The 15,812-nt window shown below is 37.0% G+C and overlaps 1 protein-coding gene across 9 annotated transcripts in view; it reads left to right on the forward strand.

Moving 5' to 3' along the window:
- Positions 1–10,671, forward strand: part of PRKACB (protein kinase cAMP-activated catalytic subunit beta) — a 75,974-nt gene extending 65,303 nt beyond the window's left edge. For all 9 annotated transcript variants that reach the window (XM_027898377.1, XM_027898378.1, XM_027898379.1 and 6 more), the window contains 4 exons: positions 667–762; positions 2,262–2,384; positions 4,390–4,554; positions 7,730–10,671. In XM_027898377.1, the coding sequence (XP_027754178.1) occupies positions 667–762; positions 2,262–2,384; positions 4,390–4,554; positions 7,730–7,855 (510 nt within the window). In that variant the 3' untranslated portion in view covers positions 7,856–10,671. The remainder of the gene's footprint in view (positions 1–666; positions 763–2,261; positions 2,385–4,389; positions 4,555–7,729) is intronic.
- Positions 10,672–15,812: the final 5,141 nt, after the last annotated feature.

Here is a 15,812-nt window from a genome sequence, read left to right on the forward strand (position 1 = left end):
AACATGACAAGTGAAAGGAAGAATTTATAATGACCAAGTACTTGCCATTTGTGAATACAATTACTGCTACATTTTTTCCCCTCAGGACTCAAATAAACAAACTTGACTCTGGTGATGTTTTCGAAGACACTCAGAATCAGAACTTACTGGAAAACCTCTTTTATGTTGTCATATTCCCACACTAATTTTACATACAACCTTTATACACTTATGCAATAAAATTCTAAATTTACAAGACTGTTGGACATCTTGACCCATTTTGTGATTCATTTATTTGCTAAGTAAAGGAATATATAAATATCTTATTCATCTTCTTTAAACTTTCAGCAGTACAAACAGCCCAATGTGAAAAGTATAAGAAAAAGGAATAATGTAATTGCAGTGCCTGTGGAAGATTAGTAAGCCACAGTTCCCACTGATTTTTTAAGTTATACATAGAAGCTTAGGTGATAATACCCACTTTGTGTTCTTTCTCAATTACATAATGAGAAACCTTCTGTTTATTGAGAACTGAACTAAATGTACATCTGACTAGATGCTACTATGTGATTTGAGAAATAAATTTTTCCTCTGATAAAATGATTTCCCAAAAGATCTCAAAAGTACTTAATTTTAAATTTCTTCATAGCAATGCATTGACAGTCAATTTATTTCTTCTGATGATAGGTCACGGACTTTGGCTTTGCAAAAAGAGTAAAAGGAAGAACTTGGACGTTATGTGGGACTCCAGAATACCTGGCACCTGAAATAATTCTCAGCAAGGTACTTTGTCTTGTTACTCAGCCATGCGTTTGATGCAGTTAAAACTTAACCACCTAAGTATTAAACTCTGAGGGATAAACAATTGCTGATACTTTGAAAAATCAAATCTTGACCAGTCAGTTCTTTATGAATTACATAAAATGCCATCGTTGCATTGTAAATATTTTTTAGTATGCTAAAACTTATGCCAAATCAGGAATTTTCCCATAAATATACAGAATTTTCTACATATGCTTGCCATGTAACTTGTGAGGGGAAAAGAGATTTTAAAAGTCTGTAATAAGGTATTTAACTAACATCCTTATCAGAACAACAGAGCTCAGGGATTACATTCTGAAGTGTTAACAGACGAGAACAGGAACTCCAGAGGTAACAGAATCATGTATGGGATCAATCAGTAGTCATTACATGACTCGTTGCAGAGTGTTTCAGGTTTAAAGCAGTTTCCATGAAATCACACGGGACAATCCACTGGTTTTACACATCAAGTACATGCAGTGTAAGCTTACTCTTGGTCCAGTTGTCTGGTACTTGCACTAAGTGTTCAAACACAGATGAAGTGTTATTAATCATAGAGCTGTTTAACTGTAGCCCTATATATTCTGCAAGGGGAAAATACAGTTTATAGAACTGCTTATGCTATAAATAGCGATAATGCATAATGTTAAATTGCATATTTAGTGTGTGATTTAATTCAAAACCATAGTAGGTCTTCAAAAATAAACAAACCCCACCTCTGTTTGGGGGAAAAAATGTTTGTTCTGTGCACCCTTTTTTGCACCAGTGCAGCTGAAACAGCAGAAGAAATTGCAATGCATCAAACACAAATTCTTCATAGTAGATTCTGCAGCAAAGACTGAGTCTGAGCCCTGAGCTTTCTAAAAGATCTCAGGAAACATATATGAAATGGATAGGTTTGATGGATTTTTTGGCTTTTGTAATACTGAATAGGACCTACTAAGGATTTAATGTTCCGATTTTTAAGATCATATCATAAATGACTATAACAGCTTATTAACTAAACTTCTAAGCTCTTGTAGCTAGTTCACTCCATGTGAAATGGAAGGTTTTGAAATGTGGATAATCAAGCAAAAAGGTGACAGTGTACAGTCTAGGAAATACTGTGATATTTAATGAAATGTCCCTAAGCTTTGAAGAATTTTCAGTCATTCTGTAATAAGAGAGTTTTGATTTTAAGTAAATAAATAAATTGTGCCCATTTCTGTCACTTGGGGGTTCTTGTCACATCACTGTAAAGACACCACTGGCACTCATGACATAAATGTATGCAAAGTGTTTCACTTCTATCACTGATTCACAGTCATCGCTGTCTTAGGGTGTGAGTGTATTGCTGTTGGAATCTGTGACTGCCAGTTTGGTTTGAATTAAGTTCTGTATTGAACAAACAATGCAGTTGCTTTCTTTGTATTCCATAGGTATATACTGAAAATCTTAATCTGTGTTAGAAACGGTACTAACAGTGGGATGTTTTTATCCAGGGTTACAACAAGGCAGTGGATTGGTGGGCATTAGGAGTGTTAATCTATGAAATGGCAGCTGGATATCCCCCATTCTTTGCAGATCAGCCCATTCAAATTTACGAGAAGATTGTGTCCGGCAAGGTAAGTTTGTGTGTTTTCACAAACAGAACCTGTATTTTGGTGGAGGACATTTACAGAATTTACTGGCTGCTAGACAGCAGTTTGGAAAGAACGTAGGAAAAGTGTGTAATGTCCACTTCTCAACAGCTTTGATTTGAAAATCAAAGTTTTAAAAATCTGCTCCCTGCCTTCAAATTTAAAATGCCACTTACTAAATTTACAGACATCTTGGTATTATATGCCTTCGTGCTTGGACTGAAATGATCTGACTATTAACAACTACTTAGCTGTATGCTTAATTTGCCTAGCTATTTTCTAGAATTTTTTTGCATTTTTTGAGAAGCTCTGAAGGGTTTCCATCATTCCTAGTTCAAGACATGTCGGATGTTCTGTTTGGTTTTCATTGTTACGTAAAATTTTCAAAAAGTGTTTTTGATGTTTCCCTTTTATTTTTAGTTAATATCTCTTACCTTTGGTGCCAAATGGCACCAAAATGTACCCATTCTGTGGCTGCTTCTGCCAGCCAGTGTTGTCTCTGTGCTTCTTTGTTCACTTGCTTTGTTGCAGTTACTGTCTCCCTTGTCCCTTGGTAGACACACGCGCTGTGTGGCATCCCAGGTACCTCTCTACTGCTCATCAGGGGTGGTACCTCAGCAGGCCTGGCTGTGGTGCCCTGCACTGAGGTTGATTCTTTTTTAAATCAAGAAGGTCATTGCTCTTTGAAAGGCTTTAATACTGTGAACCTTCAGCTGTTTCGATGAATATATAGGAATTAATTTACAAACATCTTTTTTTTAAAGAAATCTTTTTCTTCTAAGCTAAAAGAACAAAAGTTGGGCAATTTTGCAGTTTTATCTAATTGGCTTGACATCTGTCCTGTTGATCATCTACCTTTTTTACTGAGTCCATGGATGGATGGCTGCAGAAACAGCACTGGACATGAACTCTGGAAACTCTTAACATTCAGTCTTCAGCTAGCAGTTCTTCAGCTAGCTTCAGTTGAGGTCTTTCATTCTACCTCATTCTCTTAGTTCTCTCCTTAAAAATGTGAGTTAATATTTCCTTACTTCTCAGTGGTCTAGGTATTATAGTCATTAAAACCTGTTAATTTCTCATAATGTTCAACAGAGGTATATTGATAGGTGATCTGAAGCAGTGTCCTTGATAATTAGACTTCTTGATTTCACAATATGTTTTTATTTTAAGTAACTCCATGTTCTGTATTTACATCATAACGGATCAGCTGAATATAGGGAGTGTCAAACACTGAGACTGTGAGGATGCCAAATATAGGTTTCTGCCTGTTCTTTTTCCCTTCCTTCTCTCTGCCATCTCAAATGGTGTCAGTAGATCATTTGCTAGTAAAATCCTTTGTAATTATATCCCAGGAATCATCTTCAAATATCCTTTAGCCAGGTTTGAATAAATGGCAAGTCACTCGCATGCAATCTTCAAACAGTGCTGTGTTAGTTATACAAGAATTTTGATCTTGGTGCATTTAGTTATCAGACAGATTGCAGTACAGCACACAGTTCCAGACTGGCTTTTCATATATGATTGCTGAATATGCAGTTATTTCAGAGCATGTCTATGTATTTATATGCTGTATATTTGCTGCACTGTACTATATCTCCCATGTGTGCATATTTATAATACAATCTAAAAATTTATTCCTAGAAAATAGTTCAGTATGTCTTGAGATGATGATGTATTGATGAGACACTAACTTAAGTTAAACTTGGCTTTTCTATCACTATTACATTAAATTAATATTTTACCCACCAGAAACTTTTAGCTCAAGAAATGGTAGATGGACAAGGTAATGTTGTTGATAAAGGCTCTTTGAAACAGAAATACATGTGCAACAATAATAATCTCTCACTTCATGCATTCCTACTTGATTTGGTTTTAGAGGAAGGATATAAAATGGGCCTACTGTTTCCTTTTGTATGAAGTTGTTTCACTTCACAGGGAGAAGAATCAAATTTGTATAATATTTTTTAATGTTGTGGGTATATAATTTTAGGTGAGGTTTCCATCACACTTCAGTTCAGACCTAAAGGATCTTCTAAGAAATTTACTCCAGGTAGATTTGACCAAACGATATGGAAATCTCAAGAATGGTGTAAATGACATAAAGAATCACAAGTGGTTTGCAACTACAGATTGGATTGCCATTTATCAGAGAAAGGTAAGACTCTTCCTGGTCAAAACTATTACAGGTCGTTAAGGGGTTGAAGTAAAATTTCTGATTATTTGGTTTTTTGGTTTTTGGTTTTTGTTTTTTTCCTAAATCTATCAATTAAACTGAGAAAAGGTAGAAATAGTTTCATCTTTTAAGACTGCAAAGGATATGTATTGATTGATTATGTTTGTTTCTTATTGGTATTTTATCCTGGACCTCTATGTACATTCATGTTCTCTTTATCACGTTGTTGTGCTTTAGTCTATTTCTGGATTGTCTCAGAATGAGCCATCTCCTGCCTCTCTTGCTTTTCATTTAACCCCTGCTATAGTGGCATCTATAAATACTCCTGCTCAGCAGAGAGGAATCCGTTCTCCTTTCCAACCAGCTCCTAGCAGTCAGACTGTGCTGCAGAGTGGAAAAAGCTTTGGTTTTTTTTTTCTCCTAAAGGAATGTGCTTCCTCCTCCTTGCGTGGAGTGTTTGTCTCCTGACGCCACGCTTTGATTGACTGCAGTTCCATGAGCTGGGAAGAGCTGAATGCTTTTTTTCCTGGCATCTTAAGAACGGTTTTCTAGTTCCTTGATCAACACAACTGGTAATGGGGTTTTTGGAAAACCCATTCCCAGTCTGCACTGGGCTTTGGAGCTGCGTAAGAACAAAAGCAACAGAGACAATTGAGAGCATTTTCAGTGTGTGAGCAGCCATTAATGTATCTGTTAGAGGACAACACATGTGTGCTGCCAGGATGAATGAAGCAGAGCTGCCAAAAGGGATGAGGATGATTATAATTCAGTCTAGGTTCCAGTAGCTCCAAAGCTCCCTCTCCTTTTGAATGTAGAGGCAAAGTTAAATATTTGTAGATTAGTGAGTTAACTAGAAACAGAATCCTAAGAAATTATTCACTTAAATGCAACCTCTGAATTCTTGGTTTTTCAATACACAACAAGAGAAAACTAAAATTGGTGTTGTCCCAGAAGACTCGGGTGGAGAAATAATTTAGAGTCTTGATATTGGAAAAGGGCTGGAGATAAATGATAATATTTTAAAAAATTGGTTTGAATTTGAAACACTAACAGTCTTAACTATAGAGGCATGAACTTGCTGCTTGTAACAGCAGTTATTTTAAAGGCCAAAGCTAAATACTTACAATAGTATATAAAAAGAAACTGGTTGTTTGTCTACACAAATGTGACAGTACAGTTGTTGAATTATTCACTAATGTATTAATTACGAGTAGACAGGGTACAATTAACACATCCTGTATTCCTTGCATTAAGTATAGATATTTTTAAGAAAATATTCCCTATTGCCGATTTGTAATTATTGTTCTTTGGTTTCTTAATGCCTGTTTGCAAGGCGGATTTATGTGCACCAAGTTCTATTTGCTGGTAGGCTCTTTGGGGACACTCAGACCCCATAATATTAAATCAGATGTTTTAATACTGAGCTAAATATTCTTAGCATTGCTAGTGCACTGCTGTAGAGAATTACTTTTGCAGAAATAAGAAATATTTTAAAATGTTAACAAGTAGTACAGTCAGAATAGCTATTACAAGATTTAAAGGGTTGTGAAAACTGATGCTGAATAAGCTTGAAGCTTTTAATTATAAGGAATAAATCCTGTAATACTCAGGGTATGAAACAACAGCATGCATTGTAATATTACCTAAGCAGTCATAGAAATCCAGCAGTAAACTTTGGGCTTTATACTAGCTTTTCACAGGGGCTGTTACCACAGCACGTATTCTCCTGAATAAACATAGTGTTCCTTGGCAGCTAATGTCATGGGAATCATTTCTTTCTTTTTTATTATTTTTTTTTAATTTAATGCTGCAGCCATAAGTGAACCAGTCAATTACTTAATATTTCTGTTTTCTTTGTGTGTTTATGGCTATTTATTAACATAGTGCCTGATAATATGGTTGTACTTAGGGCCAAAAAGGTATTTCCACTATAAGCTGGTGTTATCTCCTGCAATCTCTTTTTAGCCATTTCCTTGGTGAAGTTAATAAGAAAAGGTCTGATGTGTCTCACTTGACAGCATTCTAAAATTCCAGTAGTAAATGAGGTATTTTCTGTTCTCTGAGTTTTGCTGTAAGAGAGTAACTGAAAATCAATTTAAGAAGACACAGAGACAGAAATTCAGGTAATGTAAATGTGTGGCTTTATAGGGTACCTGTGTACCCAGGCTGTGTGTTCAGTCAGGGTACGTGGATGTTGTTTTAGAAACAAAAGGATATACACGTGACAATCGCACACACAAAGGCAGAAGTTAGTGTTATTCCTTGGGGTGTATAGTGGTATTGCCCAAAGTGAACAGAGCATAATTTGTATTAGTCCACGCTGCACCTCTTTAATTTCCTGACTGACACACACAACACATCCCCACCACCAGCAATCTACCTGGCTGCACGGTGTGATGTGATCCTCAGCTGGAGCTGGAGCTGTGCCTGCCCTGGTTAGTTGTCTCCCCACTGTGCTGCTCTGGCACACTTACTGCCTGGGATGTTCAGGGGAGGGACACTTGTCTGATTACTCTGCATTTCCAGGTTTAAATTTGCATCGCCTCCATAATTTTGTTATAATTTTGCTTTCCTTGCAGTACAGCCTTTGAGTGACTCCTTCCTGTCATTTCTTGTGTCCCACTGGGGCCTTTTGGAAAAGACTTTCACCTCTCACTTACGGTTAGGTCCTAGGAGCAGCTTTGTAGGAGAGGCAGAACAAATTCTTTTACACTCATATTAGGGTGGTTTTTATTTGGAAATAGAGGGTCACTGGTAAGTAGAAAGGAGAGGGGTTCCAAACTGCCCTAAGATTTTTGTGTAGTGTTGATGGCAATCAATCTACTTTGCTTCTGCCATGACTGTGCTGGGAGCTGTGCCACGGAGCTGAAGGGAGCGGGATTGCCTCTGCAAGGAGAGAACTAAACTTTGTTTTGAAGTGGAAGTAATTTTTTAATGATGTTTGTCAGCGAGATTTAAGTATTTTTCAACTTATATTCACACATCTAGAAGCCTGTACCTTCTTAGGCTGGTTCTATTTATGTGCCACAATACCTGATTTCTTGGCAGGATTTGAGGATAAATGGCAATATTGCTGTGCTCATTATCACAATGTTAAATCTACTGGTATTAGGCCAGTAACATTTCACGTGCTTTTTTGTGTCTCCCACCAATACAGGTAGAAGCTCCATTCATACCAAAGTGCAGAGGTCCTGGAGATACCAGCAACTTCGATGACTATGAAGAAGAAGATATTCGTGCGTCTCTAACAGAAAAATGTGCAAAAGAATTTGCTGATTTTTAGTAGGAGTAAGAGGACAAGATGACATCAGGGCTCACATTGGGATCTTTGCACTCTGTTAACAGATGAGGTGGAGCTGAGACCATCATATGTCAAAACAGTTACCTAGTTACTTCATTCCACAAAGCTGACTGAGGTCTTTATTGCCATCTTCCATGTGTGCAGTTTGCACCAACCCTTCTAACTAGGCACAATTAAGCAAGCACTGTTTGTGCAGTAACACAGAATAATAGACCACTTTCCTACTTAACTTTGGTTTCTGTCGTTCTTTGTTTCTGTGTATTGTTCATTTTCCCCCTTTGAAATGAAGTAGTTTTTTACCCAAGAATGCTCCATTTTATTTTGAATAATGTATTATTTGTGTGAGTGAAATGGAAGGTGTTGCGGCTAGTGTGATTTAGACTGAAGTGAAAGATAAATGTTGCTTCTAGTCTGTGCCAGCCAATAATTCATGTCTGTCTTGTGTCTGATGCTACAATTTATAATAATTTTTTAGTAGCTCAGACTAAACCTAGCCAACATTTTTAGCATTTTTGAAGGTAGTATTTATCGCCATATAAATGTCTGCTAAATTAACTTAAAAACATTTCTTCCTGGAGGCTGACCAAAATTCAGTAGAATCAATTGGATGGCTTAAGTAGGGGACAGTAGCTAGATCCCGTGCCTTGGTTTTCTACATCCCTGCAGTTTTTTGTCACTGCCTCCTTCCTTCATATTTCCCATCTAGGCAGTAGGTAAGTTGCCATAACCAGACTGTACCATGGAAAGCTTACAGTCCCGTGAGAGGAGTAATTCCACCTGGTCTGGATTTTGGACCATATTAAACCAAGTCAACTTACCAGCATTTCAGTTGGCAGATATGAAATGGCTTTTTTAAGATCAAGAACCCTAAACTCTTAAAGGAAGTTTTGGTCAGTATTGTAGAGAATATGATTCATTTTGATTCACTTTGTGTTTTTTTTTTTTTAAGTAGCCAATGTCTGGGCTCCCAAAGTATTCCTTGTTTCAAGCCTTTTTTGAATCAAAAGGCATCCATTAAAATAAGAACCATCATGCCACAAAAAGCAAAATGCGCTCTGCCATTAGCTGTGAGAAACAAATGGTTTAGCAAATGCAAAATATTGTTCTAGATGCATCGCTGGATGAACACGGTTATTTTTTGTTAGCTGTTAAGAATAAGAGGTTATTGCCAAGTTTTTATTCTGGTATACTATATTAGTAAACTGAGGATGGAGTACTGCTACAATCATTTTCTTTTTAATTACAGCACTTCATTCACGAAGAAAAGAGAGAAAGTTTAAAAACTGCAACAGCTGAATTTATTTTAGTTGCGTTGTCTTTGTTTCTAACCTACTTTCTTTCAATCAACCAGAATGTATGGTCACACAGATACAGGTATTTGGGTTTAATTATGTTTTGTATACTCTCACCAACTGACTTAAAAGATATTGCTACCATGTGCTAGCTTTGGGCACTTCTACACATTTATTTCAATGTTAATAATCAGCAGCTCAGCACTTTTTTGGGGGTTGCTTTTAAACTTATTCATAGTAGTTTTATTTGTACACTTGGTTCTGGCTGTCTCAGTGACCTGTCTAAAAACAGCACATCTAAACAGTTTAAACTAGACACATGTTTTATGATAAATTTACATGCATACGAGGATGAATTGTTTTTTAAAAAACTGAGCTATATTGATACATAGCCATTGTATTTGTTTGAATGCCAGTGCAAATCAACAGCTGGTGGCATTCCTTCCTTTTAATCTGTACGACACTCCCTAAAGAAAAGCCTTTGTAGACATTTTACAGAAGAGTATGAAACGTACCACCCAACGTTCCCTGTTTAGGTTGTTGAGCATTTTTGCACAACGTCATTAGGAGGCTGACACCGAATGCAGTCTTTGTCCACCCATATTTACATACGTGCAAGAAAAGTATAAGATACTTTGCTGTAGCAAATTTTATGTAACAAAGATATATCGTCACATTAATAAATTTAAAGAAATCCTTTGTATGAAAATGTTAAAATCTTTTGTATTTCATTTAGACCAAGGACATGCTGCTGTATGCTAGCTGTATGCGATAAATTCTACAGTAACTTTGTTGTCGTTTATGAACTTTAAAGATTTTAATAAATGTTGGAGATCACAATTTGATTCTGTTATGATTTTAATTTTTAATCATTACATTTATAATTCTAGAAAGATTCAGAGATTTTTCTGTTTTGTAAAATACTGTAATCGTTCATCTTGCGTGTACAATAAGACAAAAGTCTAGGAAATTGGTTCTGACGTGTCTGTTTGATATCCAGATTAAATTCTACATGGGCATAAGTGGAAAAGTCATCATAATGCCATGATATTCTGCTATTTTTTAATTTTATGAAAATCCTGTCAGCAAATTAAACACTTTTCCAATATGGCATAATAGACTTCAGTATGGAAACGAGATTCTATTTTGGAAAAGGAGGGGAAGTGTGCAATTTCCAAGGCATTAGTGAGTACATTTGACAATGTGAGTATTATACAACCCTCTCATTTAAACACAGTCATGAAATATAACTACAGAATATTATGTTACCTGTATTTAATTTGAAAAATCCTTTTCACGATATGGAAAAATTGTATATCTATGACAGTAGAAGCTTGTTAATTTTACACATTTGAGGAATTAAGTGTTGAGCTATATGGTATATTTTAATTGTACTCTAGTTGTATGTAACTTTCATTTCCAACATAAAGGATTGTATCTCATTAAGTAAATTGCTTTTTTTATTATCTTGTCAGTTGCATTAAACCCCTTATTTTTAAATCCTTTAAAGTATTTTACTAATTTTTGCAAATAATTAGATGTTTTAAAGTGCTGCAATAGTGTGCAATATAGTAAACATTTATATACAGAAGTGCAAATTAAATTATGTACAACACTTGTGCTGCTTCTTTGTGAATCAGAATGTTGTATGATGAGAGTTGTTGCACCTCCCCACACACTGCAAGTAGGGTTTGAGAGCAAGAGGAAAAGGTGGTGATACCTACCCACACATATGAGTCGGGGCACATTAAGCTTTACACTAACTAGGGTGTTTGGAGAAGGTGATGTGGAGAACATTATAGGCACTATGACAAAAAGTCTTGGACTTTTTAGACAATCAAAAGCAAGCAGTCATTAGCTTCAGTATTGTTTGTCTTCATATTATTTTCATTTAGACTCAATGCTTTTTATTTAAGATAATTGCCTGTTTTTAAACTGTCTGCAGATCCCGCTGTACAAACCTTGTGCTGTGTCTCATTGTGCTGTGAAACAACTGATAGAAGTAAAGACTGTTCATGGTCTTGGCATTGTCTGTCTTGAGGCTTTTTCTGCAAGTGGTGTTTGGAGAGGCCCTGGTACCTGCTCTGGAGTGCAGCTCCTGCTCTTCCCTGCCCGAGCTGAGCTGTGGCCTCTGCTTCTGCCGCTGTGCAGCCGCTCGCTGCAGGTTTGTGTTCTTGGTTCGTAGGACTACTGCTACATTACATTTCAGAGGCCTTTGTGCTGTTTCTAAAGCTGAGCTAAAATACCTGCACAAGTATTGCCTTCTGCTTTTACTGCCGCTCCCGTGCAAACACAGCATGCTGAGCCGCAGATTCCAAAGTGTCATTCCAATGTGTTCTTCTCATTTGCTGTGTGTGAGGAAGACTTATCCAGACCAGAATTGGAGAACCATTCCATAAGAAAATGGTAAAAAGACAGTTCTGTTCTCCAGCTGGGGTGTATTTAGCTGATCTGGATGTGTTTGACCACACAGTTTTACAAGTGTGGGTCTTGCACACATTTTAAGAATGTTTTAATTAAAGGCCTGAGGAATCAACTGATTTGAGTCCTCTGACATAAAATACAAGTGTCTAACATCAGACTGGGCAGTAAAAGGGTTAGAGCTCCACAAGGATGTTTATAAATGCCTAATGGATAGTAGATATTTGTCATCTTACATAGGGATTAGGTGAGGTGTTGGATTTTTTTTTTTAGTATTTGGGGCAAGATAGGATCTCAGGATATCTTCCCTAGCTTCTGAATTTTATGATGAGTAAAAGTATTCATTAAATCTAAGGTCTAGTTACATTTTTTACTTTTTTTTGTTGTTGTTGTTGGTTTGTGGTTTGGATTTGGGGAAGGGTTTTGTATTACAAAAAGGGATGCCTATCTGAAGGAACTTGCATATATTGAAAATGTGTTTTATTCTTATAATTGACTACTACAAAAAGTTCTTATCTCAGTGGGATAACAGCAGCTTGAGGTTTCCATGACATCTTTGGGAAGAGTTCCCAACATTGTGTTTCAAAGCCAGTAAAAATTCCTTTGGAATCCTTACAGCCTCGTTATCCTGTTCCCTCTCTCAGAAAGTCAAATATAAATGTCTTTGCAAAAATTTATTTCTAAGAATTGTGTTTATGTAGCTCTTTGTTTTAAAGTTTAAAAGCAACCCAGTGACAAACTTGCATGTTTCTTACTAATGCTCAGTTTATAAGGTTTGGATTTTGATAGATCACACAGTGGCAGTCTGGTGTCTGATTGCAGATGCTGCTTTCTGTGTTAGAAGCAGCCTGGCTGCAGGTGAGGCATCTGTGCCAAGGACAAGATAAAGGCACTGCCCAACATGTACAGCGCTGCAGCACAAAAGTTGTAGTTGGAAGGAGTTTGAGGACAGAGATCAGGGATCTGTTCCCATACGTAGGCAACCACAATAAGATGTTTTCCTTTGCTGGGAGGTAGTCATCAGAAACATCCTCCTTTGCCTTTGCTTCCAGGGTGCTGTGGAAGATTGGAAAGGACACAGCTGTAGGTATGTTGACACAAGTGGAGCAAGGTCCAGCAACCAGGTAGACTGGTTCATTCTGAGTGTGTCCAGTCAGTTCCAGGAAAAATTACTGGTGATTAGGGCAACAAAGAGAAAACTTGAGTGTTGGAAGGCTTGATTAACTGTCTGAAAATCTTCCCCCACCAAGATAATTTGTTTCAATTTAAAACAAGTAATCCAGCACCCCATTTTTATTTAGTGTGTATTAATGCTTTGGTATACACAGCAATATCACAGGGACTGCCTTCTACCAGAAGTATTGCTCTTTCCTGTGTATCTGCATGGCTACTTTGAATGTGTATGTAGTTATCTAAGTTACAGTTCAAGAAAATGAATGCTTGATTGGGATGTCCTTTCGATTTTTTCCATCTTTACCCTCATCTTTACTTGATGTTTTCATGAACATGGTGTTCGGAATCCAGGTGTCAGGACTCCATTAACCATAGGAAACACCGTGGATTATAAATGCCCAACATTTATAAAATAATCTGTTTTCAGCTGCTCCCCTAAAAAATTATAATGTGTGTCCCTGGTTAATATATTATCTTTATATCCCATTTTTCCCTTGCCATATACACCAGAAAGTATGCATCTGGCAGGCTTGCTGACCAGTGGAAAAAACTAAGAGGAACTGAGCAGGCTGCCTTAGTAAAGACATCATGTACCAGAAGGAGGATTGTGGTGGCAGAATCAGTCTGAGGGCTGTGTGATATAACAGGTACGTTGTGATATGGTTTGTTAATGCCAGCACGTTAGTTTGTGTCCAGAGTGGCTCTGCCTCTACAGAAGTACCTGCTCTGTGCTTCAGGACGTAACCCAGGGCTTGGCTCCAGGAGGGTATCTGAATCAGAGAGCCATCTCCCATGGCCAGTGGGAGCTCATGCATTCTGGAAGGGAAATTCACATCGGGACTGGGTTTGCTGCAAGGGACATTTCCTTCCAAGAGAAGTATTGCCCTGAAGGCTGGGGGCAAAATACCTCCCTGAAGTCTCATAAACTTAGTTGGTCTCTTTTAAAGCCACACAAATTTGAAATGAATGAAAATGCTTTTTCACTTGGGATTTGTACAACCCGAAGCTATGCTTTAGGGCACTCCTAATATTATGTCTGAAGTTCTTAAACTGGTCTTAATTCTGCAACTACTTATTAAATAACAGAACTTAACTCTGACTTTTCTTGAACTTTTTTTTTTTAATGTTCCAGGTTACTACAAAACCCTGTAAACTAAAATCATGAAACTAGATGATCTTTAAAGTCCCCTCCAACCCAAAGAATTCTATGATTGCATAGAATTACTAGCAATAGTTTTACTAGCTCTCTGTACCCCACAGCTCTAGTTATGTTGATTTGCCGGTAGATACCACATTTACATGGTGTGGAACACTGTGTGTAAGAAATATCAGCTGCAGAGCACAGTAAGAACTAGAGACTTGGAAAATATTTAAGAGCAGTAGGGAATGAGAAATTTGGACTGTGCCTGTCAGTTAATACATGCAATACTGGCCATGAATATTTGTTCTTTATGTATTAGTAGATTTTGCCTTTAAATCCTTTTAGAGTTAATAACTGCATTTTTTTTTTAATGGCTTTCATATCAGCATCAGCAAAAAACCTTTTTTTGACACTAATTTGAACAAAATTATTTTTTCATAATATGTAATATTGCACAAACTGTATGAAAATTTCACTTAAAATTCCTGATGGATAAATCCTGTTTTTATTAGAAACTAGAATTGGGGGAGCACACAATCACATTTCTGTATTATGTGCACTTGAAAGTTCAGAAATAAGACTGCACCAAAGACAGTCACCAATAAAAATTGAAAAGTGCTCCTAGGATGATTTATTAAATAAATAATATTTATAGCAAAGAGGGTATAAATTTTTGAGAGTTGAATGCTGATCAAATTTAGATGTATCTACTAAACATATTTCATGAACGTATTTCATGAAACCACTGTTCATATTTTTCTGAAAGATGTGACCACCACAGCAGTTGGAGAGAAAGTTACAGCACACGTGTTCTTGAGAGCACCTCTGATCAGAGCCTCATCAACCAGTTTAAGAGCTAAGTAAATTTTTAAATGGTTAGTTTAACTGTTATAACCTTAATGCAGTGCTGTTGAATGCCATGTCTCCTTATGTTCAGGTGTGAATATCCGGTTTTGGTTTATATCAAAGGGGAGAGCAGGGGGGAAAGCAGTGTCATCTAATGCGTGTCTGAAACATTTACAGCACTGTAACAGCGGTTCCTTTCTTGCAGTCAGTGGTAATTTTGGAAACCAGTGTCCACCAAATAACATGGGCATCCTTTGAGCACAAAGGATCATATTTACACACAAAGCACAAGGTTCTAATCTCTTGGTTTCCTCACAGTTCAGTGCCTATGAGCAGATAGAGCACATGTAGTGGCACCAGGAACAGAGCTGCAGAAAATGCCTTTCTCTGGATCTGGGGTGCTTTCAGAGGGCTGAGGAGCAGCATCCTCCAAGGCTGATCAAAGTATGAAATGCTGTGTTCTGGTCTTACACATCTGGCACCAGTTCTGGCAGTTATACCAAAATAATAGCATGGAAAGGAGATGCCAGTATTTACTGGTTGCTTTAAAAATTTGGATGTTTCTTCACGGGCAGGTTTTTCACTCCTGGGAGAAAAGCTTCCCAGAAAAGTGGGGAAAAAAACTAGCACTAATGTCTTAATCTAGTATTTGAAATATACATGCGATTTCTGGTTGTGTTTTATGGACTGTTTTTTGTTTATAAGTGGTTTTCCATTCCTGTGTGCATCAGCATGTTGTGCTTTTCATTTACCTCGCTTCATACAACCAAAGTGTTACCTTTCAGATTTCCCATAGATATAGCAGCTGTTTCACTGAGACGTCTGAGCTCTGTTTATGTAAAATATTTTTATTAGGCTGGATTCTGTTTAACAGCGTTGGTATGTCATATGAATGTTTTTTATAAGCTTGCTACATTATTACAAACTGGGCAAATGTGTGGCAGGTCCTGCTGCTAGTATGATCACAGTGAGCTGTGTTTTTTACAACGATTTTTTAATATAAAGTATAAGCTTTAAAATAACAAGGGTTTATGTCTGGACAGAAGCTTATTAAATATGAGCAACT

The sequence above is a fragment of the Empidonax traillii genome, unplaced genomic scaffold (genome assembly GCF_003031625.1).
Source record: "Empidonax traillii isolate 1590-97213 ecotype Southwest subspecies unplaced genomic scaffold, ASM303162v1 scaffold594:size396842, whole genome shotgun sequence".
In the NCBI taxonomy this organism is placed as follows: Eukaryota; Metazoa; Chordata; class Aves; order Passeriformes; family Tyrannidae; genus Empidonax; species Empidonax traillii.